The following is a 12,614-nucleotide window of genomic DNA, read 5'->3' as shown; positions in this document are numbered from 1 at the left end:
TCAGTGACGGATGGATTCTGGAATCCTCCTTTAAACACCAGCTTTGCTAATCATTTTGCACTTGATTAATACATGCACTGATACAAATCCTGTGCTGTGTAGAAGCTATTGAGTGTGTCATTTCTGGGGCATCCTTCCCCAGTGTGCAGACCTGGGAGTGTTCCTCTTTCTTTCCCTCACCTATCTGTCCAATCTTTTTTTTTTTATTTTGGTGTGTATTGGTTTTGAGTTGAATTCTCATTGTATTTCTGGCAGTGTTAGATTCAGGCATCTCTGCCAGTAAGAAGTGATTGATGAAAATGAAACTTTTTCCACAGATGGGCTTCTTCAGAAAGTGATAGTCTGATATCATACTTTGGCATTCTCAGAACCATCCTGGGCAGATCTTTTTTTTTTTTTTTTTTTTCCCTTAAAATACCATTAGTATAAAAATAGCCATTAATTATTAACTTTTTGAAACAGACCTGTTACATACCTCAGGAAGAAGATTGGATTTTGAGCCAAGTTTCATTAATTTTGTACTTTTTCTTCACTGGCCCCACTCAGAATGAAGTCCCTGGTGGACAGCTTTGGCAGGGTAGTGCTTTTTGTGTAAATAACCTGCGTGTGTGTGATGTTGCAGGATTTATTGGTTATGCTCCATACATAAATCGTATTGTGCAGCAATGGAATCTGCAGGATAATGATGATGACCAGCTGTTCTACACCAAAATCTATGTTGACCCATTGGCACGGGTAGGTAGTAAGTCGCTTTCTCTTTCCTTTCTGCTTGAAATAACATGCTGCTCCTCATAAAACACCAGGAGATGAAAATACAAGGAGTGCTGTCTCTTTATACTGGAGTGCCATGTTGACAGTTTGTTCTCCTGAGCTTCCTACTGCTGGAATGATGAACAGGCTCCCAAAGGGCCGTGACTTGATGTGTTATTTCAGGCTGTCTTCAGACCCAGGCAGGTTGTGCTTCATTGTTGGAAAGAACAGCTCTGAGGGATATGATCAGACACATTTATCTCAATGAGGGTCCCATGGGCTTGGCAGTTTGACGGCCAGAGAATGTGGCATTTTTCCAGGGTGTCACTGAACTACTTGCTGATCCAGTGTTTTATATTTTGGCTTGCTGCCATTTCAGATCCTGCCTTCAGCTTTCTGTGCAAATATGTTCAATAAAGATGCGTTGTAAATTTTTGGTGAAGACCTCTCTGTGTCCTCACTTAACAAAGTTCTCTGCTGAGTTGCAGTGTTAAAGCATGATAGATGCTAAAGGTGTGTCCCTGATGCTGGAAAAGGAGGGATAAGGGAATTTAACAATATATGGATGGAAAAAGACTTTAGAAGCTGATATAGCAGAATTTTCAGAAGGATTTTGGTAATTTGTATGCTTAAGGCAGATGCAAAGTTTTTGAAATACAGACATGTTGTTTATGGCATAACTTAATGGAAAATCAAGTCTGTTTGGTTCAGAAATAGAATATTTCTGTTGGAAGGGACCTACAGTGATCATCTAGTCTGACTGGCTGACCAACATGGGCCTGACCAAAAGCTAAAGCGTGTTACTAAGGTCATTGCCCAAATGTTCTTTAAGCCCTTCACAGGCTGCAGATATTGACAACCTCTCCAGGTTATCAATACATCCAAGGTTTGGCCACCCTGTTCATAAAGAAATGCTTCCTAATGTCCAGTCTGAACCTTCCCTGGTGCAGCTTTTAACCCTTCCCACCAGCTCAGCACCTCCCTCTCCTCTTCCCTCCTCAGGGAGCGCAGAGCTGGCCCCTGAGCCTGCTCCTCTAAACCTCAGCTGCTCCTCACAGCAAATTCCTTCCAGCCTTTAATGTTTGAATTGCTTATATTCAAGTTAAATCAGATGCCAGGGATGCAATTGAAGAGACAGGGTGTAGAGATATTAACGCTGATTCTGCATCCAAGTCAGAAGTAACATAATTGGTTGTCTAAATGGATTGTCTTCTAGACCAAAGCTGTGTATCTGTGCAGAACCATGCTGCACCATGGTTCAAACCACTTCCATGGTGCTTTCTATACACCACCACTGAATCTTTGTGTAGTAATAACATGCCCAGAGAACATGTAAGAAAATCTTGGAAGACCAAAACCAAGGATATCATCTGTATAGGGGTTTTTAAGTGTGTTTTGAATGTTACATACTTGAATTAACATTTTAAAAATGTTAAAACATGGTATTTAAAGTAAGCTAGGATTACTAATACAACATTAGGAACATGTTTTAAAACTGCCAGTGCTTTCTATTCTGATGTGATAATTACATTTGACTTTTATATTTTTGTGATTCTGAAACACACGGCATGTTTTGTTTCTTGGCCAAGACTTGTTAATTTTTTTTAAGACACAAATTTTCTTTGGCTTATACTGCTAAATTGCAGTTCCTGTGGAGAGTGTTGACCTTTATCCTTCAAGTTCATAGTTTCTGCATATGCAAAACTGATTGCACAACTTGGGAATACAGAAAAATGCAGCAATGTAAAGAACACATAGAGTCATTTTCCCTGATTCCTTACTGCCACTGTGGTATAATTGCAACATTACTGTAAAAACATTGGCTTTTAGAATGCCTCAACAGCTTTGGTACTTTGATTTCAGGAGCGCTTTAACATTACTTTGGACCACAAATGTACAATTTTCCAGACCCTAAATGGAGCTGTTGGTAAGTGTATGATTTGCACATTGTGTGTTTCATTAACTGTTATTGACACTTCTTTTTTTACTTAGCTGTGAATGTGTGCTCTTTAAACGTGTGCTTATTTTAAGGAAGTGGTTGGATGGACAGACCTGATCACCAGATTAGTTACAGGTCTTTTGGGTTGATTATTAATGGAATTGTCTCATTAATGAAATATTTAAAATAGAAAAAATAGTTTTAAATAAGTGAAGTTAGCAGTAAATACAGAGTTAAGGATAGTTTTTCCATCTGCCTTTCCAAAACTTATTTACAGGAGTAAGATTAGTAATTAAGATTGCATTTTATAGTAATTAAGATTTATTTTATTTATTTCTCAAGCAAACATCTGTACGTAATGAAGTAGAATGTAGAATAATGTAGAATTTCCTTTACTTAACTGGGATGAATTTAAATGGAAAAATGCATCTCTGCAAACTTCCTTTCTTACATCTGACCTCCAATTTTTGGAACAACTTTTTGTAGTCAGATCTTAATAACTAATTTATTAATGAAATTACTAATTTTTCTGTAAATAGCATTTGCACTAAATTAGTGTTGTTTTAAAAGCAGATTTTATTCCAATACTCAAGCTGCTGTTGAGAAACTTTGAAGTTTGATGTCACCTTATTTATCATAAGGAGCTTAGAATTCAAGCTCAAGTTAAAAAAAAAATTAGCAAAAGTTTCTAAATAAATAATACTGACAATGATTGCAAAAAAAAAAAAATGTATATTGTATCAGCAAGGACTTAAAAACTCTGAAATTTTAGTTTTATTTTTGAACTTACTGTACTGCTTTGTTGATTTGCAGATGAAGTCCTTTTGAAATTTGAAGAAGGAAAAGTAAGAGCAAGGAATTCAGTGTATGACACCCTACCAGTCACCATTCATGGAAATGGTCCAACTAAAGTGAGTGACAGTTTGGGTTCATTTTCATGTAAAACCAAAACATCAGTGCAGGCAAAAAATAGAATGGTGGAAGAGTATGAAACAGCCATAGCACACCATCAGTGCACACTTCCATTTAATGTTATTAGGAATTGAGAGGATAAATTTGAATTCATGTTATTCTGCTGTCACTGTAACTTGGTCCTGCTGCTGCAACAACTCATTCTGCTCCCAAATTCATTGTAGCATGGGATATGAGAAGCAAGAAAGCTTTTGTTAATTTGTTTGCTAACACAACTGTTCTTGAAGCTAGTGAAGGATGTCCATCTGGTTATGAAATGGGAATCAGAATATTGGGGGGCTGGATAATCTAGTCAAGAGTATGGGCTGGGACACAAAACAGTAACACACACCAGGAACCAGGTGTGTGTGTACACATATATAAAAATATTCTGCATTAGGCAAAGGAAGAAATTTCTGTGTAAGTGTATCTGTCTAGGAACACGTGTGGCTGGCTTCTGCCCTTGCCTTCAGTGTCACTGATCACTGCTGTCACTGTGCCCGTGGCTTGTCAGCTTTGGGCACATGGCAGAGCACTGTCTGCCCTGGGAAACAGCTGCTTTCACAGACTCTGGTGATGTGGGAGGATTCAGGGGTTCAGAGGCCCCTGCACAGTGGCTCTGAGAGAAATGGCTGTGTTTTGGTAATATGGCAGCTGCATCTCTTTGTTCTGTGCCAAGGAGGTGTGAAGGTGTGTTGTTTACAGTATGTCTGTTGGCTGAAGGATTGGACATGGCCACTCTCTAATTTCTTCTGAATAAATGTTCCTTACTGAAGCTCTTTATTTTCAGAAAAATGCCTTTCAGGAGAAGTGAAGTTTGAAACTCACTAATATCACAGGGACTGCTATTTCTTTGATTGTGCATGTGTACTTTGATTTTGGAAATAGTGAATGTAATGATGCCTTTATCTGTTTGCCTTATAACTACTCAGTAGGGGGGGAAGTGGATGACAAATTCCTTCCATTTTTGCCTCAATTTAATCCTCAAATTCTGTCATCACTGGCTTTGCTGATGTGTTGCCAATAAAAGGAAAGGTTCTGTATTTTACAGATGGGCAAAAAGCTTAGGATGAAACTTCTTATACTAATCTAAGAGTTATGCTACATGAAAAAAACAAACTCCTTTGCCTGTAGTGATGTTTTAAAAACAAAAAGGAAACCCTTGCTATGCATCACATAGTCAGTGTGGTTAAATTCTTCTGTTTTAACCCCAGGATAGAATCAAAAGGGCAATAATATATTAGGCTGAAAACTTTCTCTATTTAGTAAATTAGTTAGTGAATAAACTACCAAAAATAATTCCCAGAGTTAATTCCCAATAGTTAAAAGTCTTTTATTCATAAGATACTTCTGCTTTGTACTTAATTTCTCCAATCTGCAGATTAGTAAATTGCATTGGTTAGATACAATTCTCGAAATGTATACCAAATAATTTTTACATTCTGATGTGTAATACTTTTATTTTTCACCTTAAGTGCATGTCATTTTTTATGATGTATTCATTTTTGTAGACTTCATGGTACATATGTAATCTGTCAACAAAAAGAGTAAGATCAAGTTTTTATCTGCTATTTTTTTATGCTTGTTTCTTGTCGGCTGCCTTTAGTTACAGGTGATTAAATTAATAAACCTGTATTGTTTGAAAGGTACAGATCACCCTTTGCAAGCATCTTTCATTAATTTGGATTGTTCATTTATATACTAGATTCACCTGAATTATTTGGGGAACTATATTCCTAATGCTTGGACGCGGGAAACTGGTTGCAGTGTTTGTGATTTGGACTTACTCAATCTGTCAGCAGTAAAGGTAAGAATACTCTGCACTGGAACAAGGCCCTTTTGGGTACAATTGACAGGTGTTTAGTGATTTCTGAGGCCAGGTGGCTTCTTCATGCAATACTATGTTTTACTACTTTCAGGAATATTTTTATGCATGTACTTTAAAACAGATTTGCTCAGTATTACTGAAGGTGATGCCTTCCCCCAAAGCCCTCCAGATCTTCACCTCTGTTCAGTGAGGGTGAATGAGCAATATTTAAATTGTGCGAGGTTCTAGAGAATAATTAGAATTTTGGAAGAGGTAGACAAACCCTAGGTATTTCAGAGTTCTTGACCTACAAAACAGTCATTATGCATCATTTGAACAACTTCTGTTGCAAATAGAGTTTAACAGTTTGAACTAACATGGTTACAATTACTATTTTCTGAGAGTAAACAATCCAAAACTGCTTTGCCTTGTAGAGGACAATACACATATTTGTATTGTATAAGCAAATGTTTCTGTAGAAGATGTAATGTAATTGAGACTGCATTTCAGTACAGTTGTCAGAATTCTTGTAGGACAAACACACATGGCATGTGTGTATATCCAGTACTTGGCAGCTTTGGCTCTTCCACTCCAAGCATGATGTCTTTCATGTCTCTATAAATATTTCAGCTTGTACACAGTAAATTTGAGGCAGAGTAAATACTGAGCTCTGCCATGTGGAGTTGTAAGACTTGGATGAAAAAGTAAATTCAGATTATTCCTAACAGACTCTTTCCAGCAGATGTTTCATTTCTGTTCTGTATTGAAGATTTGAATGAGAACAGGTCTTAGAAGATCATGTTGAGGACAGCATGAAAGAAATAGTGGTGTGTTATCTTTGTAATGAAAGGAAAAAATGAAAGAATTTCTGGGCAATGGCTAATGGACTGGAATATAAACCAAAAAAGTCATTGCTGAAATTTTAATCACTTTCAGATTCTTTCTATGTTTTTAAATTTTATTTTTGCTTTTAAGACAAACATTTGAATGGTGTTATAGTTAGCTGGTGTTTGCACTCCTATCATAAAGTTTACCTGAGGAAAAGGTGTCAAAGATTTTTTTCCCAATGGTGTTGATAATTAAAACATGGTTTTGAAGCAGTTAAACCGTAAAGGCAGTGAGGGGGGTGCAGTGATTTATTGGATAGCTTCCTATAGTTTATGTACATTTATTTGGAATGTGTATTCTTTACTGTAATGCATTCTTTGGACTTCATGCCTCACTCACTCTGCCAGAAGAAATAACAAGGCTTTTCCTTGGCCTCAGTGGAAGTGTTTACTTCAGGCATTTCTAAGGACCAGCAGTATTTCATTTTCTGAACGTGCTCTGTGTTCAGGCCAGTCTGGTTGCTACTTAGCAAGAAATTTTCAGTGAAAAGAGCAGTTCCTCTTCTGTGCCTCTAATAATTTTCTCCATATTGTTTTATTTAACTGCCTGCATTTATACATTCATATCTTCTGAGGATTTTGCTTGGTTTTTTGGGATTGCCTACAAAGGAGCTCAGAGGTACCTATGCAAGGTCTTTTGCTCAGTCTTTGTCCTTTGGACAGAAACAGGATCTCCTGGGCTGAAATCATGGCTGAGGTGTGGGAAAACTCAGTAACTGCTCTCTTCTGGTAGTGTCAGCAGCTTGTGCCACCCCCGAATTAGCCACCTGTCCAGGTAGAAGCAGCATAATGGAAAATACATTGAAGGGGGCACCTGGATTCAATAAGTGAAATTTTTTTCTACTTTCTTATGGAGTTTTGGTTTTTGTTTTGTTTTTTCTAAAACCTAAATTAGGTTTGTTCCCCAATTTAACCTCTCTGGAAATGCTTTTAAATTCAAAAGCTTCTTACTGGTGTAGAACAGTGTGGCTGAAATGGATGACCTTTCTCCTCTTCTCACTTCACTGGCACCTCTTGTGGCAGGAGATCCTGGACTTTGCTCTGTGCAGTTGTACTGAGACATTGTCCTGTATTTCTTCCAAAAATTATCTTGCACTCAACTGTTTATTAAAAACTAAACTTTAAAAGTCAAGCTTATTAAAAAGTAAACTTTAAAAGTCAAATGCATGACCTCACTGAAAATGAGAAAATCTATCAGAGAAAATGTAACATCTGGGTGCAGACTGGGTATTCCCAAAGTGGTTTTGTTGAGAGGCAACTTCTAATTTCATTTACTCAAAATGTTCATTGTGACCTAGGTTCAGACTATGCATTGACAACTCTTTGTGGTAAACCAAGGCCTAAATTGATGAGCTCTGTGCTTTGAGGAGATGCAGTTTACAGGAACTTTTATTCCTAATTTTTTAAGCACCATTTTTCTCTGGTCACACTGAGATTTCCGTGTAGAGCCAAGCGTTTCACATTTCAGCGTAATGAAGCAGTCTCAGTAATTCCTCATATTCCCCGTAGCCTTTGCATCTCCAGCCTGAACATCTTTCTTTTTCCCCTGGAGAATAAAGGGGAGGATGACTCCGAATGAGAAGAATGTACAAAGCACAATTTCTGCAGCAGAAGTAGCACACACGTGTGCTCAGCTTAGCTGGGCAGCTTTCCTTGTCCCTGGCCATCAGTGGGACCAGTTCCTGTGACAGACCCACGGGGAGGTGCTCTGTTGGAGACACATCAGTGCAGTCCTCCAGTTCTTCTGGAGTTACTGGGGTCTCTGTGTGGCTGTACGTTCACCCCTACACTTGTGAGTGTTGTGGTTTGAAAAAAAACGGAGTGGGAGGCTCCAAGTCAGAAATATAATTTAATGAGAAGAAAAGGGGAAAAAAATAAAATAACTGCAATAATACAAAAAAAACCAAAACAAACCACTGACAGAGTCAGAATACAACCTGATCAGGGTGATGGAAGCAGTCCAGGCGTGGTCTTCCTGAAGCAGTGATCTCGTAGAAAAGGTCTGGTAGCTCTGGTCCTCTAGGAATCCAACAGGTGAGGGCTGCTTCTGCTGTCCCAAATCTCATCTTATATCCAGGTGAGAATGCTTGGCTCCTCCCCCTGGGCGGAGCATCTCACAATGGGAGGATGAGGCCTGCAGTGGGTCCTTAATGGCCCATTAAAGAGAGATAACTCCTGGATAACTCCCACTGATGGGCCATTAACTGAAGGTGGTGATAGAATACATCCTAAACTACAACCCAGGACAGTGAGGTTTGCAGAGGCAGCTGGAGGAGGAGGTTGTCAGGGTAAACACGGGATGTGGGGCACTGGCCAGGATGTTTCTGGGTTCCAATGTCCACAGTGACACTCAGTGAAACCTCAGCATGTGTTGATGCTTTACCCAGACACTTCTCAAGTGGGTGTTGGCCTGCTTAAAAAGCTAGCTGGCAGCCTTAAATGCACATATAAGGTTTCTCTCTGAGCCTTGTAATGGATTAGATTTTTATAGTAATTGTCTGGTTTAGAGATGGAAATAATTTTTAGTCAGTGTATTTTTTGTGTAGGAGTTGAGGCTTTTGAAGGTTGAATTTTTTTGTCTTGCATGGTGCAATAATGCACTTCAGGACTACAAAAAATCACTGTCTATGTTTCTTTTAGTGGTGATGATCTCATGATCTCTATCAAGCACATACAAAGCAGCCAACTACTTTTAAAATAAGGACTTTAAAATAAGGTTCATGAAAGTTCAGTATTTTTGGATGTAAGGAGAGAAGCTCTGTTAGTTTATTAAAGATCTTTCTAAAGTCAGTGAGTAGGGAAGGAATGCAGAGCCCAATTAAAATTAATGGAGAGGAATAGTGCATATACATTTACAGAAAGGTATTGCAGTCTTTGGCTTAAAGTACAGCTGAATTAAATATTTTGTGGTATTTATTCTTTTTAAAAAAACTGCTCTATCCTGTACTTTCTTGTAAATGTAATCTGTGTCTGTACCTTGTTTAAAAAAAAAAAAAAGAATTTGCCATTCTGCTCTAGGTGTATTTCTGTAAATGATTCTTTTGCTGTTTTGGTGGGGTTTTTTAAAGTAAGAATTTTAAAAGCCATCTCATGTTATTATCTACCTCTGATGTGTGTTATTAAATTCGAAGAGTTTCATATAAATATTAAATCCATTATCTTTACTTGTTTTGTGAAGCCAGTGAAAATGAATGGAGTACATAGCACTTCTGAGCACACTGGTTTTGATTGTTTGAAAGCTGCATGGACTAAGTTTACTACATGACATTAGTTGCTCTTTACTATAACTAATCTTAGAAAAGAGGCAAATCTTATTGGTTGTGTCAAAATATCATTTTTTTTAGGAATATCCAAGAGTAAAAATTGGTGTTTTCATTGAACAACCCACTCCTTTCCTAACTAAATTTTTAGACAGACTGTTGACTCTGGACTACCCACAGGAGGCACTCAGTATCTTCGTTCATAATAATGTGAGTATGACTTTATCATTCTACAGAGCTTCAATTTTGGAAATTATGGGATGAATAAACTGGGCGGTATAAGGATTTGATATAAGAACACAGTTAAAATGCATAGGAAGAGATAATCCTTCAGAATTTAATATGCAGAGCTGGAGAAATTAAATGAAAATGTGTCAGGACTTACTGAAGTCTGTTTGAAGAAACTGCTTAGATTCTTTTACTAATGAAAAAAAAATGTATTTTGAAGGGTGTGCTTCTGGAGGAAGTAGCGATTGACATAAAACAATAGAGTAAAACAAGAACAGAACAGTTCCAGTTGGAAGGGCCTGCAGGGACCATCTGGGCCAGCTGCTGACCACCAGTGGTACCATGTTAGTAACAGCTGCCACCCGAGAGCTGGCATGGGATGTTCTTCTCCTCTTGCTGATACCCCAGGGTATTTTCGTTTCTGTTGGCACTCCTGCTGGGTCCCATGGAAGGATTGATGTGTTCAGGTGTATTCTGACTGGCACTGCAGATAAATTGCTTTTGCATACTCTCTGCTAATTACCTAATGATCTGGCATTGCTGATACTTCCCCAGTGACTTCAGTCAGTGTTGCTGTTCTGGGCAGCCTGGTCTAATGGAAGCTGTCCCTGCTCATGTCAGGGGGGTTGGAAGGAGATGATCTTTAACGTCCCTTCCAACCCAAATAACTCAGTGATTCTGATTTTAGTGATTGAGGTATCAAATGTGTGTAATTATTTTAGAAAGAAATGAGGCTGGAAGAGAAATGGGACTAAAATTTAATTGTACCTCTTTTTGGTGTGCATGCATTGCTGTGTTGATATGATAGCAAAAAGGGGATCAGTAATAGATGTAGAACTTATCTCTAAAGTGTTCCTTGTGGTTTTGTAAGGGGATTTTGACTATATAAATACGATGTGCACATGGGAATTGTGGGCTATATAGGTTTTGTAGCTTCAGCCAAAAGTTTTATGGTATTCAAAATGGACTATGAAGACTGAAGAGTCTTTCCCCTTTATTATAGAGGGGAAAACCCCTATCCAGTATTTCAGTTATTCTAATGTCAACCATAACATGCAAAAGGTCCAGTGAGGGCACTGCTTTGGAAGTACTGCATGCAGCTGAGAGCACTTAAATAGCAATAAATAGAAAGGTGAGAAGGGTGAATAGAAATTAAAGGGACAGTGAGACTACGTTTTAAAGAAACAATGGCTGTGCCTGTACAGTTTGGTATAGGTGCTGCTCCTTCTCCAAAGTGACTCTGGAGATGCATAAAAAACTCCTGCGTGCCACTGAGGTTGTAGGATGGGTTTTAAAAACTGTAACATAAATATCCTGAAAATACTGCATAGATAGTTTGTGAATCTTACATTGTTGTACAGCTCTGATTAATACTGCTAACATGTTGGATTATTTTCCCAAAGCTTTGGACAGAAGAGACTCGTTTTAATGACAGATATACTGGAATATCTTCGAACACTGTTTGGCATCTGTTTCTTTAGGACAGAATACAGTGTGTTCTTGGACACTGTGTTTATGATTCATAGTAATTTGTGCCTTACATTTGCTATAAAAAATGTTTACATGATTACAGGAGGTTTACCATGAAAAGCACATCAAGAAATTCTGGGAAAAAGCCAAGAACATTATCAGAAATATTAAAATTGTTGGACCTGAAGAAAACCTGAGTCAAGCAGAGGCTCGGAACATGGGAATGTAGGTTCTAATTTATAAATCTTTTATATTGATGCATGCATTCACATTTTTTCATCTTGCACATGTATTATTTTGCATCTTTGATGTTTACGTCTTCACCTGACATCTTTGTGGTAGAGAAGATCTAGACATTATGTATGAATTGTTGAGTGTTTTATGGTTTCTGTCTAATATATAAAAACTGTTAATGACTGAAAAAAATCTCTCTGGTTTAGGCTACTTCAATAGTCTTGTGATGGTGGTGTAGACAATTCTAGTATTTATTTTATTTTCCAGCTACCTTACTGCAGGGTTTTTTTTTTTCATTTTTGCACTGGATATGCTTTTAACAATTGCACTTTTGTTGTCCTAGTGCCTACTCTTTTTTCTTAAGTGGCATTATATTTAAGTAAACATATGGTTAAAGCTTGATCTGGATGACAGAATTATATTATATACAGGTGACTGAATTATATTTCTTCCTGTGGTTCAGAGAGGCGGGACTATCCTTTAGAAGTGCTCTAGCAGAAGTTTCTCACAAAGGCAGCTGACTTTATCTTATGTTTGGTCTCGCTTTTTTCTTTTGTTTTTACCAGTGTCCAAAACTTTAGCTTTTAAACCTGGTGTTTAAAGTTGAATTGCCTAAAGTTGAATTCTGGAGTTAGTGTCCCATGCCAGACCTGCCTGTCACAGGGTCTCTGGGGTGGCTGCAGTGCTGGCTCCTGGAGAGTGGCTTGTGGCTCTCCCAGTACATCAGTGACGTGATGGAGTTTCTCAGCCCAGGGTCCCACCAAGGTCAGGACCACCTTCCTGTGGCCCTGGAGCAGGATTCATTCCATGATAATTCTTTGACTCACTCTGCTACCAAATCTTCCCTGAGTGTCAGAGCAGAGAAGTTAATTTCAAAGGGCCATTTTCTGTTCAGAGGTTGAGCATAGGCTGTTCGTGGCCTCAGCTGAAAGAATGAAGGTCTTCAAGTCTCTGAGGTGTTCTTGGAAATTTGCTTGAATGGGGCTTTGTTGTGCTGAAGCCACTGGACAACTGATCTCTGGCTGAGGTCCCAAGCTCTCCCCTCGCCTTTCTAGGAAATGCTGCAGATGTCCAGTGTTAGTCTAAGC

At 38.3% G+C, this 12,614-nt stretch overlaps 1 protein-coding gene across 2 annotated transcripts in view; it reads left to right on the top strand.

Annotated features, from left to right (window-relative positions):
- The window catches only part of PLOD2 (procollagen-lysine,2-oxoglutarate 5-dioxygenase 2), a 51,231-nt gene that overhangs the window by 22,448 nt on the left and 16,169 nt on the right, over positions 1 to 12,614 (top strand). For both annotated transcript variants that reach the window (XM_066326370.1, XM_066326369.1), the window contains exons 5-10: positions 623 to 735; positions 2,614 to 2,677; positions 3,503 to 3,600; positions 5,346 to 5,447; positions 9,679 to 9,804; positions 11,396 to 11,517. In XM_066326370.1, the coding sequence (XP_066182467.1) occupies positions 623 to 735; positions 2,614 to 2,677; positions 3,503 to 3,600; positions 5,346 to 5,447; positions 9,679 to 9,804; positions 11,396 to 11,517 (625 nt within the window). The remainder of the gene's footprint in view (positions 1 to 622; positions 736 to 2,613; positions 2,678 to 3,502; positions 3,601 to 5,345; positions 5,448 to 9,678; positions 9,805 to 11,395; positions 11,518 to 12,614) is intronic.

The sequence above is a fragment of the Sylvia atricapilla genome, chromosome 10, assembly GCF_009819655.1.
Source record: "Sylvia atricapilla isolate bSylAtr1 chromosome 10, bSylAtr1.pri, whole genome shotgun sequence".
NCBI classification, from domain to species: Eukaryota; Metazoa; Chordata; class Aves; order Passeriformes; family Sylviidae; genus Sylvia; species Sylvia atricapilla.
The sequence above is the reverse complement of the archived record's forward strand: the minus strand, read 5'-3'. Positions and strand labels throughout refer to the sequence as shown.